Genomic DNA, 20,528 nt, shown 5'->3' with positions numbered 1-20,528 from the left:
TGGGCGTAGTCAGGTTACTGCTGATGATGATGATGATGAACCTTATCCGCAGTGCTTCAACGAAGACAAAGCGGAATTAATAGCGACGTTAGGTGCAGTCTACATGAAGATAGTAGGCTGTCAAATGTCTGATATCTCTTACTGTAAAGCAAAAAGAGAAACGGCTTTCGGTTCATTACACTGCAGATATGCCTGAGCACTCTAAGGAAAAGTTCATAGTTCGTGTCACAACGTTTCAATGGATACAGAATGAAATATATTCATGTCATGTTTTTTACCGGCACATTTCGTTTTGTTATTGCTTTTGTGGGTAACGTTTTTCTTCAAACCCTTGGTATTGATTGACTACCATACAACAAGAACACTTGTGAATGTCAACAATGAAAGCGACGTAAGTGTCTGGCTATAAAAACTCACAACGCCCATCCTTTCCAAACGCTGCCAGAAGATGAACTCTCCAGCTCTGCTCGTTGTCGCTCTAAGCGTTATTTTCATGCAGGGTAAGCATTGCTAACGTCCTCTTCTGTCGTGTGCCGATGTCCCTGTTACTGTGTTTTAGTAGAGAAAAATCTCTTTAAGGATGCTCAACTTGCGTATATACGTTGCTCTCAGTCATTACCGGGTCATTTTAAATGAAATGTCGAATTTTAATTTTTAGACATATTTCTAACCATCAGCGGCGGTCGTTCCTGTTTTTATTTAAATGTCAAATTGCGTTCAATAATGCCGTCGCTGCTAGCTGTCACAGGGCGCGGCTAATATGTGGTTAGCCGATGCCTTCTTTCCTTAGGGGGCGTAACAAGCCTGACCGGGATACTCAAATTAAACGCTTCATACTTGCAATTCCGAGAAATACCGTTGCAGTAGCGACTGGTTATGCATACCTAATTAATAAAAGTTTAGTCCCTGAGGAGTAAACGGCAGTTCTATTTTCAAAACTGTTCATGATAACGTGTTGCCGTTGCGCAATTCCAAATTTATATACTGTTTTTGCGTAAACACTCGTGCTGTATTTACATTTGATGCCATCGAGTAGTTTACTGGCCGCATACTTGATTACTTGCCGTCACAGTTGTCTCCGTGAATTTCAGGACTGTAGACACCCGTCTTTTTACAGCCCGCAATGAAAATACAGCGTGTCCAATTACGGGCGTGTCACATCACAGCCTATGCACGTAGCAGTGCTGGCAACCCTCGCGGTAAATGCAATGTTTTGTATGCTTCGCCTGTATCAAAGGTAGCACGCTTAGACTCTACTACAGATCTCGACGACTACCCTCAAGAAATCAAAGCGAAAAAGTCGGCTAAGACAAGGCTTCTGTCGACACAGCAAAAAATGGACCTCAATTGATGTAACGGCCAGAATAAAGAAAACAATTACATGTCGTAAGACTGCATATTATATTAAATTAATAATAATATATTTCAAATAGTTTCACATGCACAGACACGCATTCCATTGTCGAAAAACTTGAAAAAGGCTGGTCTTCAAGCCGAAACGTAGTGAATGAAATGCTGCTATTTTTTTCATTTCTGGTGGTTTTCCCATATATATATATATATATATATATATATATATATATATATATATATATATATATATATATATATATATATATATATATATATATATATATATATATATATATATATGCAGAGGGAGAGAGAAGAGTTGAAGTAGGCTTTAAGAAATTTATTTACCAAGGGCTTCGGACGGTGGTCCGTTCTTCATCGGGGTAAGATGATGTCTGAACACAAATATCTTTTCTGAGCACCGATTGCAGTTGAACAGGAGAAAATTACCGCTCTTCTTTAGACCTTCAAAGAGATGACGAAAGAGACAAACAGCGAAAGGCAAGGCTAATCATGTCGATTAAGAGAAAAGTGTTGGGCTGCAAAGCGAGCGTACGAGAAAAAAAAGGCGGAGGTGAGTGAGGTAGTTGCCTGCAAGGAAACGCTGGCAAGAAATATTATTGAGGGAGGCCTCTTTCAGCGGAAGTGAGACGTTCAAACACAAGGAAAAGAAATAGCATAAACAATAAGAACGCAGCAAGCAAGGAACAAAACGGAGAAAACACCGCAGCGCGCATATGCACCGGAGCGCGACCCGGTCCCCAAAGGTGCAGTTGTTGACAGTTGAATAGTAAGTTACGACGGCGACGCGGCCGTACCGGCAGTGCAGCAGAATAGCCAGACGCCGTGTGTAAAGCGGATCCCGCAGGCGGGCGCTGCGGAGATCGAGCACTATATCTCCCGTAGCTGCTCGTGAGAAGAGCACTTCCGCCATGTGTGCCATTCTGAAGGAACAAAGAGGGCCCTTCCCAAGAAGCTTATAGAGAGAGAAGAAGAACACAAAGAAAGTGACTAAGGCAGGCGCCCAATAAGCTGAAAAACAAAAACAGGCAGAAAAGTACTTTTTGCATCTTTTAATTAGACATTTGGAAAACGCGAAATCACACACGTTTCCATATTGCAATGGCCTACTGTCCAACAATTCTGTATCGAGCAGCGCTCTCTTAGTTCAATTTGGAAAACAGAGAAAAGAAAAAAAAAAGGAAGAAAGGAAGGGGGCGTCGGGGTAGTATGGTTTGTGGCCATAATAGTTTCAGCTGTAGTGCTTGGCAATGTGCTAGGAAAGAATGGTAGGCGGAGAAGAAAGGCGCAATTTGGAAGAAAGCACGCAAATTGGCTGGACCTGATCACGATACAGTCAGGGGGCTGCGAATTTCAGTATATCTCTTACCGCTAAAGTGTGGAGAGTATCAGGATTATCATTTATGCAGGCCTGCACCGTATTAAACTTAAATATAAAGTATGGTTCTCGTTGCTCACGCTCACGGGTATTAAAGAGCCTCACCTCTTTCATTAAATAAAGGCTTTTCACCGCCACCACGGGTATTTTGGAAGCCGCTCTGTAGCAGAGTAACTTTCAGTTTGTCAAACTCGCCACTTTCATAACGAAGGTGTTTCGACAGAGGGAAGAGAGGAAGAAATTTGGCGTGCTCGTGGGGGAGCTCCGAAAACACGGACCTTTTTGTTCAGGCATCATCTTACCCTGTTGAAGGACGGTCCACAGCCCGAAACCATAGCTAAATAAACTTGCTCTTGGCGGAGTTAAATTTTGAAGTAGATTGGGCAAAAGTTACCGGTCGAAAAACAACACTCCGAGATTGTTCACTGCTGTGCCGCTAGTTCGCTCGCACATGCCACATACACCCTGTGCACTGCGATAAAGCTATCGGGGTACAAATGGCTCCGAAAAAGCAGTGCAACATGGGTCGGGGCAGTTGTTTCAGTAACTATAATTTTTTGTCTCCCATGTCTTGGTCTCACTGCGGCTGAATTGAAAACAGAAAAGGCCACAAACATTTGATTTGGGAGCGTATCCACGGCGCGCCAAAGCTCGAGCGTTGGGAAACAACACTCACAGGATGGGCTGCCAGCTCTGCCGCGCACGCCGCCTACTCCGCGTGCACCACAATCAAAGCGATTACAGTACAGAAATAATTCTATAAAGCAGTGTGACGTTGCTAGGAGCAGTTATTTGTGTGTTGTGTTGTGTGTTGTGTCGTGTTGTGTTCTATGGCACATAGGCAGCGAAGGCCATCAAGCGCCAAGTATAAAAATGGTTTTCCGTAGAATGTTTAGGATTATAAAAATCGTCGATGGTATAGATGGCCTAAAATATTGAACTGCTTGGAAAAAAAACAGAGAAGAGGAAATCTGGAAATAGTTAATAGTAAAAGCCCAAAAAACGGTAAGGTAGCCTCAGCACCTATCCATGGCTGGACAAGAGCCCTGAGGGAGCAGTTATCTGAGCAAATATTTTTTTTAAATCTCTCATGATCTCATTTCGACTGCAGCCAAGACATAAAAAGCACGCGTGGTCTACTGCGCGCGAAAGGGCTAGCGTTGGGGGCGTCTGCTAGCTTCCCCTTGCCTAGGTAGGTACCGCCGCAGTCGGCGCCCGGGTGAGCTGAGAGAAGGAGCGCTGACATAGGATTAGGAGAGAGGAGATTAGGTTAGTTTTTTTTCATACATAGGCTTAGGTCACCTTAAAGGTCTCCTACGCCGTGCGGGCCATCTGCCGGGCCAGCGGCGCGCATGAAGAAGGAGGGTTTCAGTGGGCCTCACACGATGGCGATACGACTGCACGCCATGCACGGAGGATATGAACATGAAACATATGGTGCTGGCTGAATTCTGATATCTGTAATTTACATGCTCATAATTACTCATATAAGCCTCTGTACAGATCTGGAAGACAGGTTTCTAAGAAACCCGCGCATTCACTAGACACTCCTTTATTCATGTTCAAACGTCGAGCCATCGTGGAAGCGTCCTAGTCTTGAACGGCTAAGGCCCTGGTTCGATTGCCGACCTAAACCCCGTTTTTATTTTCATTGATTGTGCGTGGAGTTTTCGCCACCCCCGAATATTTCCGACGCGTGGTGCTCACAACTACGACGCCGACGGCTCTTCGAGCGCATGAGCTTTATACGCTGTGTCGCGTAAAACGACATTGCCTGCAGCCTACGTCCCATTCTACTGTGAGTGACTGTGGCAAAGTGGATGACCACCTTGAGGAGTGTTTTAACATACGAGTATACATTCGTTTGATGCTTGGAAAGAGCACCACACAGATGTATGAGCTTCGTCATGAGGCTTACGTACGGCCACGAGACGTTATCGCGGGAACGAGTGTTCGAGTTACACAAGAGCTTTGTCTCGGAAAGAACGTCGGTGGAATACGACAAAGGGCAGTATGAGGAGGAGGAGGAAGAGGAGAAGAGGAAAGGCAGAGACGTTAACCGGAAGAATAACTGGCTTGCTAGCCTGCACTCGGGAAAAGTGGTGAGGTGATAAAAAATGAAGGAGAAAAAGGAGTAGGAGGAAATTGAAGTCGCTATGCAAAATCAGCAAGCATTCGGTAAAGTCACAACCTATAAAGCGGAGCAGTGCCTTGGAGGCCTTCGGCGCGACGATCGCCGCGGTCAGTGGCCGAGAATCTCCATTTGCGTCAGCGAGCGTGGATCTAGACGCTCCTGCGCACGGCAGAGAGACAGGCTTTCGGCACTGTAGGCAGGGCACTCACAAAGAATGTGGGCTATGTATAGTCTCGTCACACCCGCAGATGGCACACGCAGGCCTATCAGCCATACCGATTAAGAAAGAGTAATGGTTGGTGAAAGCTACACCAAGCTACAGGCGACACAACAACGTTGCTTCACGTCGTGGTAAGACGGATGGAAGCCGGAGCTTCAGATTTGGGTCCAAAGAATTTAAACGTGAATTCGAAAACTGGCCTGAATACCACGCGGCAAGCGTGATGTCCCACGCAAGTGCGCGAAGCCTGCCCACTGCGTGCGATCTCGAAATGGGGATCGACACAAAATCACCGTCGTGGTGAGCAGTTCGCGCGGCCTCGTCCGCGCGGCGGTTGCCTGATATGCCGCTGTGTCCTGGCAGCCATTGGTAGATAATATCGTGCCCTTTATTGATGGCAGACTGATGTAGTTGCCGGATTTCTACCAAAAGATGTCCATAGACTCCGCAGCGAAGAGCAGCTTGTAAGCCTTGGAGGGTCGCTTTTGAATCAGTGAAAATAGACCACCGCTGAGGGCGCTACTGATTGATGTGTTCAACGGTGACACGAATAGCGGTATGTTCTCTACCCGTCGAAGAAGTCTGGTGAGCTATCTTAACTCTGATTTCAGTAGTCGTTGTGGGGATGACCACGGATCCCGAGGACTGATGGGGTACACTGAGCCGTCGATCTTGATGTGCACGGGATTTACATGGTGCTCATAGAAATATTCAAGAGTGAATCGTTTTAGCTCTATCGGCGATAAATCGGTCTTTTTCCTGATGCAAGGTATTTAAAGAAGCGCATGGGGATTGTGCAGGCTCCAAAGTGGCAAGGATGGTCTAGAGGCGGGTGTAAACTGGGACGGCAGAATGGCGCGACGTGCATGAAAGAGGCTTTGAAATACCTTCCGAGGAGAGGACATGAACTTGCTCAATGACTCCATTGTGTTTTCATGAACAGCTGAGCCACATAAAACCCACAATAACGCGTGAAAGTTGGCAAGCCCTTTCCGGCAACATTTTCATGCTCGCCCTCTCCTCCGTCGCTCGCATCTACGTATACATGTTGAGAGGTGGCTACTGGTTAGATTCAGACGTCAGGCAGCTACCGGGGCCTCGGCCAGTAAGCCGCGTAGCTCCGGCGGGCCAAGAATCTCTCCCGCGGAGGTGGAGCCGGCGGAGGAGCGCCGACCTTCCAGCGTGCGAAAGTGACGAGAGGAGAGGGAAAAGCGCGAAGACGCGGAAAATCGAATTTTGACTACAGATAACGGTGTTTCTACAAAGCGAATTAAAAAATTCTTGCTGGATATATTTCGTGAAGCGGCGTGCTTTAACATCCCAGGCATACCGCAACTTTATTAGAGCCCCTTTCAGAGCCCCTTTAATGGTGTTTGTGAACGATGTGCGATAAGAAGACTGGCAAGATAGTGAGAGGAAATCCGGGAGATGGGTGTCGAAAATGTGCTCTCAGTGCGTAAGCTGTCAGGTAAATAGGGACTAAATGCTCCTGGGCAATGCGTACGGTTGCAGCTTTGTGGATTTCGTATGTTTGTTTTTAGAATGTTTACAAGTTCAGGACGGCTGTGGCGAAGGAATCTCATGAATAAATCGTTGTACAGCTGCGTCATCAACCGCACTGACACTCCCCATGACTCCCCTAAGAAAGGCTAAAACGTGAGCAATCGCTGTCAGTCCCTTTTCGTATATGAAATATGAGAGGTCCATGATAGATTTCGGTTGATGATTACTCCCAGATACCGATGGCGCTTTCCGTAGGGTATTTCTGTGTCGTTTATACAGCACAGGGGCGCCCATGAACCTCACGGAATGAAGACAACGTGGCTCGGATCAGAGAAGTCATGCAGCAAGAGCAAAATGTTACAATTCATATATGCTATCAGACGCCCTTGGCATCAAATTCTGCATAAGGACTTAGGGAAAAGACACCCGACTGTCAGTTCAGTGTCACACTCCCTTACACAGGACCAGAAGAGCACGCGTACATCAGTATTTGCTCACTTTGTCTCCGAGGCAGACAAGGACGCTGCCTTCGTCGATAGCATCGCCGCTGAAGAAGAAAAAGGGTGCTTTAAGTACGACCCTCAAACGAAAATGAAAAGTACCGGAAGGGTGTCTTAAGTTCTCCGGCGTCGAGAAAGCTGCGGCGGGTGAAGTCAAAAACAAAGTCAATGTTGGACCTTTTTTCTATGCCAGATGTTTGATACGCCACGCGTTTGTCCCACAAAGGCAGAGATTGAACCAAGAATTTTATATCTCGGTGTTGAAATGCATGCGTGATGCCTTGCGACGCCGTCACCCTGGCCAATGCGCATCCGGACAATCGAGCCTCCTTCACGATAACGCAAGGCCGTGCACTGCTCTCAACGCCATACTATTTCTCTCTAAGCACAGCGTTACTGTACTTTTGCGTCCGCAGTACTCCCCTGACCGCTCCCCATGCAAATTTTTCCTGTTTCCGCGTGTCAACAGAACACTAAAAGGACGCTGGATGGATAACGTGGAGGCCATGCATTCAGGGCTCCAATATCAAGGAGCTTAGAGCTGTGGCAGAAAAGTAAAAAACTTTTCCTAACCTATTCGAATAGCTCAAGAAGCGTAGGAAACTCGGTATTGACTCCAATGGAGACTTCTTTAAAAGCGTGTTGCACAAACCACAATAATGTTCAAATACATTTTTTGCATGGAATGATTGTCGAAAGTTTACGGCCACAGCATGTCAGCACGCTCATGGATTCGCGTACACTACTTTAGGTCCCTCCGTCTTATATACGAGTGGCGGGCAATTCATTGTGTCCTTCCGCATCTCTTCTGTCAGCCTCTTTTTGCTTTAGTTGCTCTGTCTGGATCCAGTAAACAAGCCTAATTAATGGCATCAGTCACTGGTAAAAATTTTTATTATTCGATAAGATTTTAACCATCATGGTAAAATACCAGTGCGTACTGTATAACAAAGATTTTGGTTTATGTACTACTTAAAGGAGAATTTCTGTCAGCCCTACTGCAATACCTCTGTTATCCACTTTCACCTACCCGAGAGATCCAAGATTCTGAAGACAAACGATATCATTGCTTTATCTGCTCCAATGACCGAACTTTGGTTTTCCTATGGCTGTCGGAAGGCAGTCGTTTTAATGCAGGAACGCGCTTATTATTTGCGTGTTCAATACCTCTGTGCGTTTTCGTACACTTGTCTGTTCGCACCAGTAGAAAACTTGCTGAATTATAAGAAAAAACTATTCCCTCGAGTGCGATATAAATCTAATCGTTTCTGGAGAATTGCACACCCGCGAGCTTTTACTACTTATGAGCACGGAGAGTAAGAGTGGCGTAGCAAACAAAACAAAAAGGACGACCTACGCATGAATTTCTCATGTAGAGATGACGCGCGGATTAGCTTACAGTTGTTAATCTTGCCTTCCACAGTTTCCGGACGACTTCAGGCCGCCAAGCCGAGCGCAACCATTCTGGAGTGCCAAAGCTGTAGTATCTAGGAAACTACATAGAAGTAGGAAGAGCATTCCGCTATTTTGATGTAGAATTCCGGAACAACAATGCGTGATGGGGTCTTTCGTCTGATATCCCGTTGTTGCAGCCTTGCATTCCATCTTGTTTACACCAGATATTTTGTATGCTAACGTTTTTACAACTTGTTTTTCGCATATATTTCGAGGTTTGTTGTTTTTCTTATCAAATACCTCAGATACAGACTTCTCTTCGTCGTCAGCTTTTAAATGTCATTAGAAAATGCGAGGGGAGGCAGGAATGCACATTTCCGATGCAGAAATCATTTCCGCTGTCTAACTCACGCGCCATCCGGGGCGAGGCCGCTACCGAATGCCTCCGAAGATTCTAGCCGTTAGCGGTGTCAGTGTCATTTGCACATATGTATTCTCTTTACCAAAAGTGCCATCATGCGGTTTTGCTTCTCAGCATATAGTGGGGTTTTTACGGCATCTCAGGAGCTCAAAAGTCTTCCAAAGGTGAGGACAAAAGTTCTGACTTCACGCCGTCCTAGAGTTAAATGGGCGCCATAAATACTCCGATGCGAGATTAACAAACGAATACGTTTGCTTGGTTATCTTTGCAAAATACGGCAAATGTATGCAGGTTATTATTCCATATACGGTATGTTGTCGACGTAGGAACCACCGAGGCAAGCAACCAGATCTTTAGTTCATTCAGTGGTGCTGAAAAAGAGACTTATTTCGGGAATGGTCTACAGTAGTGTAAGAAATATACACACTACTCATTTTACTTCGTACTTTCAATCCTCAATTTTTGAGGATACCCAATACCTAAATAGAGACAACGTCAAAGTATACCAATGCTATCTGTGAGTGGCGAGATTCTAATGAAGGTAGCGGTGTATCAACATGCTTTTTTCGCGCATATAATGCACTCAATATATATTTTAAGCTTTTTTACTTGCATATTTTTTCAGGATCTGCTAAAAAAGAGGAAGCACATGCCCAGGAGCCGCAAGGAAAAACCAAAGGTAATGATCCATATGCGCCGCCTAGTGCTTTATTATTCGCATACTTATATCCAAAGCTCCGATGGCTAGAAGCTGTTGCGGATCATAATGGAGTAGGTTGCAAACAAGCTTATACATTGCCGCGGCTGATGAATTTTTGAAGCAACGCAAGCGCGAAGGACCCTGAGATACACGACACCCGGAAGAAAAGCTGTCATCTGTCACAATGTTTCGGTATTATTTCTCGCCGTACGCTCATGGGCTGTACTGCAGAAGTGCGATGCCTACAGTACTATTGAGAACAAGCGGTAAAAAAGAAAGCGCATATCCGACTGAAAGCAAATTGCATGCTGCATTGGATATAGCCATGATACGTGCAGCTTTTTGCAGCTCTTTGTCGCTCTTTGCTGCAGGAGGATGGAGGAGTCTGTCTGAGATTTAATGAAAAAGCTCATGCGTGTCGGTAGATTATTACCTAAGAATGGTATACCAAACAGTAATATGTCATATTTATAAAAGACGCATCTGAGCGTCATTTTCATCTCATTACTGCAAACCAAGTTTTTGAAAATTTTCAGAAAGCCTTAAACTTCTTGCCCTTCTCCTGATGTGATGGCCGGATTGGGCTAGTCGGTTGCTCCTCGCGAGCGGTGAATGATGATAGCACGCTGGCCGGTGATCGAATATTCAAGCAAGTAGCTTAGCCTTCGGCGCCGTACAGGTTGAAAGGAGCGCAACAAGGAGAACCTTTGTCTGCATTTTCTGCATTCTATTTGTATGAAATGTAATTCAAAATTGGTGGGCGGTTTCACATTGCTGAACACAAATTACTGTGCGAAAGAGAGGTTTTTGCAGGTGGACACCACCGCCACGTACTTGAAAGAAAGATTCAGACGCCCACTGACCTAGGGGGCCAGTTATGCGCGTCAGATTTTTCATCGTCGATGCGAATTCAGCAAATGTACCCCAGTGGCCTATGCTCCAGTGCCACGTTTCTGTCACAACGTTATCCAGGCCAACGGATGCAGCGCGCATCTCTCTGTCGCTACGGCCACATAGCTCAGAGCGCGAATATTAGTTTGTAATAGCATCTGTTGATAAAGAAGACGATGTGCAATGCACAGCGCGAGAGAGTGTTGCAATTTAACACGTGGCGTGTTCGGGCCACCCCAGTACAGGGGATGGCGTACAATAAGACAAGCACCAAAAATAACGGGCGTCGCAGCTTTTCAGGGCGTTACCCTTAACAGTTGCGGTTTGCTTAACCATCGGAGGCAACAACAGTTACGGCATCTTTTAAAGAAATGAGGTGTGAGTGTGGCAGCCATCTAGGAAAGAAAGCTGGCCTCTGATGAGAAGACTGAAGCTGCGATCGAGCCTTTCTTTAATAATTAATTGCTATCTTTAGTCACTCGACAGGCTTATCAGGAGGGTGCATGCTGTTCCTGGCCGACAAACTGGGGATTACTGCCGTGTCGTATCGCGCAAATGATGACATGCGACTTATCTGCTGTGACATTGAAATTTCGGGCGTACAGTGACGAATTATTTGCGTTTATGCCCCTGTAAAGCAGCGTGTTAGAGGGCTATTTTTCCTGTCACTAGTCGACCATTTGTGCACGGATCGTAAAATTATGCTGTTGGGTGATTTCTGTTGTGTTAGTAGGGATGAAGACCGAGCAGTGCTAAGTACGCGTTGTGAGCCCAGTGCTTCTTTACTTGCTGATTTGGCATGCGAATACAATCTGGTGGATTTTGGGCATTATAAGGGACATAACATCTACTTCACTCATTCCTCTAGTGCTCGGCTTGACAGGGTTTACGTTTCAGCAGACATGTTATCCAGCGTTTTTCGTAACTGGGTGCGGCCCATATTCTTCAGTGATCACTGCATGGTGTATCATCAGATAGGGGGGTACAGTCGGCGCATGCTCCATCCTTGATGGGTGCTATGGAAGCTGAATAGCTGTCTGCTCTCAGATGAAATCTTCAAACACGCTGTCTCTACTTGCTTGCAGGACACATGGTCACGCGGTGATATCTGTTTTGCCAAAATTGGACTTATTTAAAGAAGAAACAAAGAACTTGGCTATTGAAGCCTCAGCAAGAATCGTGTTCTTGAAGAGACATCACCTTCGAGGACTCGGCAGTACTTTGGTTGAGCTACATGAGTTAGAGAGGATTAGCCCAGGTGCCTATGTAGAAGATATCTCTGCCGTACAAGCAGAGCTTCAGCAGTTTGAAACCGAAAGATACAAGGGGGCCTTGATAAGGTCTAGGTCCCGTGGGTTTCTGGATGAGCTACCATCTCGTTGCGCCCTGAGCGATCAAAGGCGGACTCTTCTTGCTAAAGAAATATTGGAAATTCAGTATGGTGGTTGCACATGCAGCGATGGTCCTGGTATTATTGATGTTTTTTTTGTTGATTATCGGAAGCTGTTTGGGGGATTGTGCGGGCATAAATGTGAGATCAGATAACAGTCGCTTATTCGAAGCCTTTCCTTGACTTGACGCTGAGCAGCGTGTTGTAGCGGAGGAACCTATCAGATCGGGCGAAATTAAATCTACCATTTTTGACCTGACGGCTCAGATATCTCCTGGGCCAGTTGGTATTATAAGCGACTGCTAAAGAAAAGTTTTCCAATTGCCTAGCGCCTGCTTTGATGGAGGTTTTCCAGGCTTCTTATGATGTTGGCTGTTTACCCCCCCCCCCCCCCCCCCCCCCCCCACACACACACACACACACCCACACACACACACTTTGTATTCTGGGCATGCTGTATCAATTCCAAAAACCACATATACAAATTCGTTGAAGAAAGTTGAGAGATGTCGTTCAATTTCCCTCTGCAATGTAGATTACAACCTTTTTACGAAGGTTCTTTGCAATCGTCTGCAGCTAGTTGTCGATGACTTAATAGGCTCGCATCAGGCCTGAGGCGTCAGAGGACGCAGCACACAAACCCATATTCATATTGCGCGTTCAGCATCAGAGACAGTATCCGATGAGACCAGACAAGTACCTGTAATTCATATTGACCTTGCTAAAGTATTTGATAAAGTCCATCACGATTTCTTGTTTGAAGCTTTAGAACATGCAAATATTGGAGATGATATTTTATGGGCATAAGTCTGTGATATAAGAGTCATATACAAGGCTAATTGTTGCCCAAGAGCTAGCCAAACCTATTTCTTTGAAATTATCTGCTTGCCAATGCTGTCCATTATCATGTTTGTTGTTTGCCGTATATATTGAACTACTATGCCTCAGTATTATAAACAGCGCAACTATCTGTGGTTTCTCGCTGGCGCAATGTGAAATTAAGATTTTAGCCTCAGCAGATGATGTCGCCCTCTTTTGTTCTGACAAAAAGAGTGTGCTTGAGGCATTACGTTTGAGTTGACAGTGTTTTTAGGCATCAGGTGTGGCTCTTAATTTCGATATATCCAAGAGGTTTCGGTTGGGTCATTGGGGTACAACGCCAAGTCATTTTGGTGGCATAAGCTGGGACCGCGGGACCCTTCAGTACCTAAGGCTTCCTCTTCTCCAAGTTCGCAACAGTGGAGCCTACTGGTATTTTATTTAGTTATTTATTTATTTACTTATTTATTTGTTTGTACATACTGCAACCCCTACAGTGGCTATCCAGGAGTGGATATAGACATTCAAAAACTAAACACTAGGTAGCAAAAAAGTTAAACGTCAATGTTGGATACTTAACGAAAATTGCACAAATTGGGAGCATGGGTACAGTAAATAAAGAGATTACGAGTCAGTTATGGCCTGTATAAATTTTTCAATAGGGAGGGAACACACTCAACCAGGCAATGAATTCCAGTGTTCGATGGGGCGCGGGAATAAACTGTTTAAACACATTAGTGCGAGCAAAGAAAGGTGAAAAATTAAGATAAGGATAACTTCTTGTTGACGATGGTATGGCACTCATTAAGTACCAGTCGCTTGAGATTCGATAGTGCAAATTAGCGACACACTGCAGAAACCTTAACAATTCTAGTTGCCGGCGAGTAGCAAGGATACTGATTTGTAATGATTTCAGGTCAGAAAAGGGTGAAAAATCACTTAGAACATGGTAATTTCTATGAGGTGACAAACCCAGGCTTCGATGGGTCAGTGCTTGTTCGGGTTCAAGTCTGCAACATTTTTTCATCCGCCAAACTCGTCTATGTGCTGCAGTTTCTCCACTGTGCGAGGAAGAAAGTGCAGGGGATGCCCAGAGTATTTGCTACATTCATACGGCGTTCCCAATGGCAACCCATGCGTCGCGATAACCCGTTTTTTTCTCGAATGTCTCATGGAATAGGCCTTTGCATTTATTCGTGTATTAGTTACTTCACGTTTTCTTTTTCAAATTGGCAAGATAGCCTTTTTTCGTAGCTCTGCTTATCAGGCGTCTCAGTGCTCGTTTGCCGTTCCTATTCGCACCGACTGGAAACACGCGTGAGGCGCCTTTATGGGGATTCTTTACGCAAGTTGCTGACACCTTCAATTTTCTCACTGTGCGCTTTTATTTAGACTACCTGTACAGCCTCTCTAGAAGGCAGACGACTCAGGCACTTACAGAGTAATTGTTTTCGGTACCGTTATATCGGGAACCTTTTCTGAAGTTGTTTGACACCAGTGTTTTAAAACACGTTAGGAAATGTGCATTTCTCTTGGAACCAAAACATTCTTCATTAAACTGCACACATCCACGCTTCCTGTCAACGCATGGCTTTATGATAAGGAGGTATTTGCGCCATGAACGGTGAATTGCCGCCTGTGCAATACACCAGAGACAATTGACCGTTGTCTTATTCTGTGCATTGATGCTATGTTCTTCTGAGACATATTACAACACACACAATTAAGAAGGACATTGATATCACACCCTAGAGTATCCGTTTTTTTTTTTCATATGGAGAAAAACTGTGTTGTGCCTTATGATCTCTTTATGTTGCTGAATCTATTTAGTCTCTGCAAAAGCCGCATCATGCACCGCCACACCGAATCACCACGGTCGTCGAAATCTTTTGTTTCGTTAGCAATGCGCTTTGGTGCGGAGAGTATATATGCTGCCCTGGAAGAGCCACCTAGCTGGTTCCCCTATCTGGATGCATGTGTGTGCCTCCCAGGCTTTTGATGTGTTGGAAAGGAGGGTAATGCAGGGGGGGGGGAGGGGGGGGGGGGCGGTACGGTCTTTTTTGGCGTAATTTTCCAGCACTATCTCCATGCAATAAAGAAAAACTGCCGATAGCCCAGTGCTCTCGCGCAGTGGCTAAATAAGCTGATCTGTTCGCGCCGCCATGGGTTCGAATGCGAGTCGTGAATATTTATTCGATTTATATTTATTTATTTGTTATATTTGTTACAAATCCACAAATATCACAAGATATTACTCGCCGCTTACACATCAGATTAGTGCCTTAGCACTAAAAATTTTCATTGAACGTTGTGCATTGTGTTAGCTGGCCAACTTGAAAGATCCGCCGGCAGCAAGCTTGATGATGCATGCACCTAGCCAAATATCAAGTTAATAAAATTTGCATTTATAAGTTATCAGGCAGTAACAAAATATAAGTTAATGCGGTGTATAAGTTAAGATCAACAGAGTAAGCCATGGAAAGAAAAATTATAGGTTTGAAGTGAGCGGAAGCGAAACCGGAAGCGGGCAGAGTGGGTGAGGGAACAAACACGTGTTAATGACGTCCTAGTCGGAATCAAGAAGAAATGAGGTGTGGCAGGGCATGTACTGCGAAGGCAAGACAACCGCTGGTCCTTAAGGGTAACGGAGTGGATTCCAAGAGAAGGCAAGCGTAGCAGGGGGCGGCAGAAGGTTATGTAGGCGGATGAGATTAGGAAGTTTGCAGGCATAATAAGATGGGCGCCGCTGGCAAAAGACAGGGGTTAGTTAGAGAGACATGGGAGAGGCCTTTGCCCTGCAGTGGGCGTAGTCAGGCTGATGATGATGATGATGATGATGATGATGATGATGATGATGATATGACGAAATGCTGCGTCTTTACCTGTCTCCCGTTTTCTCACACACTCCCCTACATTAATGTGCAATATACCGTAACTAAGGTGCACTGCAATGTGTGCCGCATGCATTAGAATGCGATCCCAGTTTCGGATACATGGATTGGGGTCTTTAAAGAAATAGAGTATATATAGTGCGAGGCGGGATTTCGTGGTTACACGTGAAGTTATACGCGAGACAGTACTCCTGCCACATGTTTCGTATATACGAAGCATCTCTCCTTAACTGTGAAAAATCGGCCATAATGTGATTGAAGTTTATATGTTGGCAATTGCCTCTACCTGTTTCTACTTCCGTAGACACCCGTTTTATTCGTAGCTGCATGCTCGGTTAATACAGTTTCGATGTCGATGTATAGATTTCCTTATTTTAGCCATTTCAGTCTTGCCATATGGAACGGTTATTCAGGCTCTTCTTTTTTTCCGGAAATATGACACACAATTCTTGGTTCCTGTGCATCTAGACTGCGAAGCTAAAAAAAGGGAATGCTGTGTGACACCAACTCCTTGCGGAAAGACAAATTTTAAAGCAGTGCGGTGGTATTATGACGTCGATCTAAAGGACTGCTTCACATTCCGCCTAGAGGAAAATTGCAAAAAAAATGGCAACCTCTTTCCAAACTGCACGTCATGCTCAATGTATTGCAAAGGTAAGTGAAAATATTCAGTGCAGCGAGTACAACAGCACATTGCACTGAGTTTTTTTTTTGCGGTGTAAAAAAATAAACGCAATTCTATGCCACCCGCTAAGGGACCACGTAGTTGGTTCATATTTTCAGCATACGCACTCAGCATACGCACTTCTACTCGAAGCCGCCGTGCTGGCTCATTCATTATGGTTCGTGGCTGCTGACCCGAAAGATGCGGGTTCGATGCAAGCCACAGCGGTCGCATCTTGATGAAGGCAATATTCTATAGTCCCGTGTATTGTGCGATGTCATTGTGCGTTATAACCCCAGATAGTCGAAATTATCCGGAGCGCTGCACTACGGTGTCCCTCACAGCCCTTCTCGCTTTGAGACGGTGCACCTCATAAAACCTAAACTTTTTATCGGCTTTGCTACTTCCCAGTATTAGATACTGCGGTCTTCTTGCTTCTGCTGTCTAGATGCGCCAACCGCTTTTTCCTTATCTCTTTCCTTACCGTGCCTACACAAACTGTTAATTTACAACGATTGCGCAATAGTACCCCGTTTTTAACAGCCCTGGCCTCTTCTTGAGAAGCAACTGCATTTATTAGGTTGCAAAAAGAGTGTACTTCAGTATAAGAAGAGATTGTTTTTGAACCTTGAGAGGGAGTATTTTTAAAATTGGCACAAAACCTCTCAACACAGAGGTATTTCTTGAAGCAAGCCATCAAAGGTGCGGTCCTTCTCTCGTAGTGTCGCTTCTCAGCAACAACGGTGTTCTCGCGATTTAGCAGCATTGACACATGACCTTGTAGATGCACGTTACAGCTTTGCGCCAGAATATTGCGTGCATTCGTCTTATTTTAGATGGGAGTGAGATTAGGCTCCACCCCGCCCTGATATCGACAGGTGCCGGTCGGTAACTTTTGTTTTCGTAGTTACCGAGGAGATCCACTACTCTTCGGGGCTTTCTGAAGGTGGACGATTCCATGCTACTGGCAGTGTGGCGAACGCAGTTTTCTCCAAGAGACGGCCTGGAATTCGATCTCCTCGCTGCACTGTGGAGTAACCCAATTGCTTTGCGCGAAAAATTGATTTTTTCTGGTGACCGGAAGGTTTGGCAGGAACAGTTTCGTTACCTTGAAAACTTTATTCGGACATAGGGACGCATATTGCGCATATTCTCGATTTTTATGGTCCTCTTTCCGTTGTGATTATACTTATTACTTTTGTGAAAAATTTTTCGAGTCTCAAAATTTACCAATGAAAGGTTCTCTCTACCGTAGGCAAAATGTATCCTGTTTTTTTTTAAGAAAAATAAATCACTCTAAGATCTATTGTTGGAGGTGCTGCAATGACGCAAGATTTTGTAAATTTACGGGAAAAAAGATTTTATGGACACCACTCTGAAATTGCCTATTTCCTTACAGTAAGAAAACAGCTAATGAGGCGGTAGCGGTGAACTTCTTAGGTTTTATTTTAGCGGTGGGATTGCGCTGCGCAGCGGAAAATAACGGAATTCTACGGCATGTATCTCTCTTGCTCGCTCAAGTTTCCGCCTTTCTTTCTTCTAGCGTGGCTCATTCTCTCTAGGTGGAAATAGAGTAACCAGGTATTATAATAGTAACAACGTCTCTCCCTCGAACTTCTTTATGGTACCTGTTGTCAGCGGGTAATTCTGCGCAGAAGGAGACGGAACAAATACTTGACATTTTATATTTGGCTAAACAATTCGTACCAATTGAATTAAGTTCCAATAGAAGCGTACGGGCCTTTTTTCTTGAAAAAAAATATCTTGTCTTCATACTTCACGCTCCAAAGTGTAAGAAATCGCCTTAATCTAGGCATTTTTAGAAAATTACTGTTCAGGAACCATCTCTTGCAACAAAGTTTCTCTCCGCATGTGGTCAAGACTTAAGACGCCTTGTCGATAAACAGTGGATGACGCTATTTTGGGTCAAAATTTAACACTTAACACGAGAAAACTTTCGTCTTCTTCATTTTTTAAGGCAAACTAGGAATGTCAGTTCTGAGAAAGAACATTTTTGGATTATTCTCTGAAACCTTGTTATAGCACTATTTAAATTGAAACACTGTTTGAATTTGCATTTTTAAAAAGTCATTTCTCGCCAACAATAAGTACTTCTTCAATTTTTTTACAAGTGAAACTAATTGAATGGGCAGATTATTTAAATATTTTAGTATTTTCTCCTGGCGTTGCAAACATGGCGTTTCCAGGTACTCAATGTGGCAGTTTTTGCACAAATCTGGATATTTTTAATTAAATTAAAGGATAACGCAAAAGCAGTCTCAACTTTAGCGCTAACAGTGCTATAACAATGCTTTAGACAACAATGCAAAAAAGGTTCTCATGGTGTCTCAATATTTTTACTACAAATTAATTTGAAAAAAAATGCGGAAGTCGAGAAATTTGCCTCCTTTCAGGCGCTTCTATTTCGAACCAAAATGACGTCATACACAGTACATCTTTTTGACACGAGAGGGCACCTCAATACTTAATGACAGGAATTACAAAATACAGGATTAGAAATAAAGATTACAAATACAGTCTTAAAAATTACAAATACAGTCTTAAAAATTAAAAATACAGTCATGGCTAGGTGGCTTGAGCCACCGCCCGATTTAAAGGCTTCAGCCGTGTCCATCCATCCACATTCCAAGAGAAATTTTTCGGCAAGGAACGGTTCCTCAACAATAACCTTCTAAAAATGTCCAATTTAATGCGACTTTAGATCTTGATATTCGGAGAAAATACAATTTCTTCAAGGGGAGGCCTTCACACCTCTACTGGGACTTGTCTTAACTAGCACTAACGTTTTTTCTAACAAATCTATAATCTCAAGAATTTGGCCCTTCTCCATTCGAGTGGAATGACCTCGGTAACTTCGTGTTCTTGCCGTTGAAATGTAAGCCGGTGTAGTGCTAGTGTTGCCTGAACTAATAAACTTAGCGAACAGCAGCGTCTCTATGCCATCTCCGAATGCGGGCGGGTTGTAAACAACATTATGCGGCACGAACACAGTAAAATACAAATGCGCTGCGGTAGTTTGTGGTTCGATATAGAGCTCTTGCAATGTGGTGCAGAAACTTGGGAACTTGCTAAACAGTAACCGCTTTTGGTGCGAAGTGATTTTCATGTCTGATAGCTGATAGCTTCCAGAATCTTGTCATCAGCTTGAAGAACGCACGTTTACGAACTATATTGCTTACACAAAATTTATACTGGGCCAATAGACTACACTGATATCATGGCGGTGGCAGAAGCAGTTGCATATTGAGTTTTCATTGGTGTGACCTGCGAATTTAGCTTTTCTTAGTGCGCAGTCAACTCGAATATACAACACTCCAACACGGTAGCGCTCCTCGTGAAACACCGCTATGTTAACCTTAAAATATAACGGTGAAAAAAGGTGAAGCTTCTGCTGTCACAGTCATTCCCGCGGTGCAGCGCTTCTGCGTTCATCTGAAGTGTTGTAGCCAATGAAGAGCTGCTGAAGAGACCGGAATTGGGCCACTCCCGTAGATATAGTACCGAGCAAGGACGCTACGAGAAACAATTGTTTTAAGGCACCGGAAATAAACGTTTTCGCCAGTATCGGCGCGATTCATCCGAAATTGTCCGACAATGTTAAGGGTGGCTTCACTGTAAATCTCCACCTGGCGGCATCCCATGGCGCGCAGTACCCAGAACGTTACGTGATGACATGGGTTCTGCTAAGGCAATTGCTGCGGACGTAGAACCTAGGGCACTCTCAGCGGCGTCTAGCGGTCGCAAGGCATTGTTTACCATTTTCAGTAAACGCGCTAACCAATATACTGTTTTAATTTCTTTGGCCATTCTATACGAAAATTAATTTCTTTCTTCATATTGATATAATCAACGATGGGGTTGTTCTTGGCGTTTCACTTTATTAGGATAAAGTCGCCTGGCCTTGCAGATAACGTGCCATTGAAGGCTGTCAGGCTAATACGACACACCAGCGCTTTCTCTCTCATAGGTGTTTTGTAAGTTTTATTTCTTGCTGATTTTGTAAACACATTTACTTTCTATGATTTCAGGAGAAAGTGAAGAAGAGGCTAAAGAATCATGCGTTGGCTTTGCTTAGAGACGACCATGTGGGGAGGCCCTACAAAGGACTTATGCTGCAGTACCATAGTATGTTACACATAATAGTCCAGAGCGAATAAATGGTTTAGCACATTGGCGAGTAATGAAAATGCAGTTTTTCTCGTAACTATCTTTGTGTACATTTGTACA

The 20,528-nt window shown here is 44.4% G+C and overlaps 1 protein-coding gene across 1 annotated transcript; it reads left to right on the top strand.

Moving 5' to 3' along the window:
• Window positions 1-396: 396 nt before the first annotated feature.
• Window positions 397-20,488, top strand: LOC144135266 (uncharacterized). Its single transcript, XM_077667992.1, has 4 exons — window positions 397-500; window positions 9,551-9,604; window positions 16,085-16,270; window positions 20,330-20,488. The coding sequence occupies exons 1-4, from the start codon at window positions 449-451 to the stop codon at window positions 20,374-20,376; spliced, it is 339 nt and encodes a 112-aa protein (XP_077524118.1). The 5' UTR covers window positions 397-448; the 3' UTR covers window positions 20,377-20,488.
• Window positions 20,489-20,528: the final 40 nt, after the last annotated feature.

The sequence above is a fragment of the Amblyomma americanum genome, chromosome 5, assembly GCF_052857255.1.
Source record: "Amblyomma americanum isolate KBUSLIRL-KWMA chromosome 5, ASM5285725v1, whole genome shotgun sequence".
Taxonomy (NCBI): domain Eukaryota; kingdom Metazoa; phylum Arthropoda; class Arachnida; order Ixodida; family Ixodidae; genus Amblyomma; species Amblyomma americanum.
The sequence above is the reverse complement of the archived record's forward strand: the minus strand, read 5'-3'. Positions and strand labels throughout refer to the sequence as shown.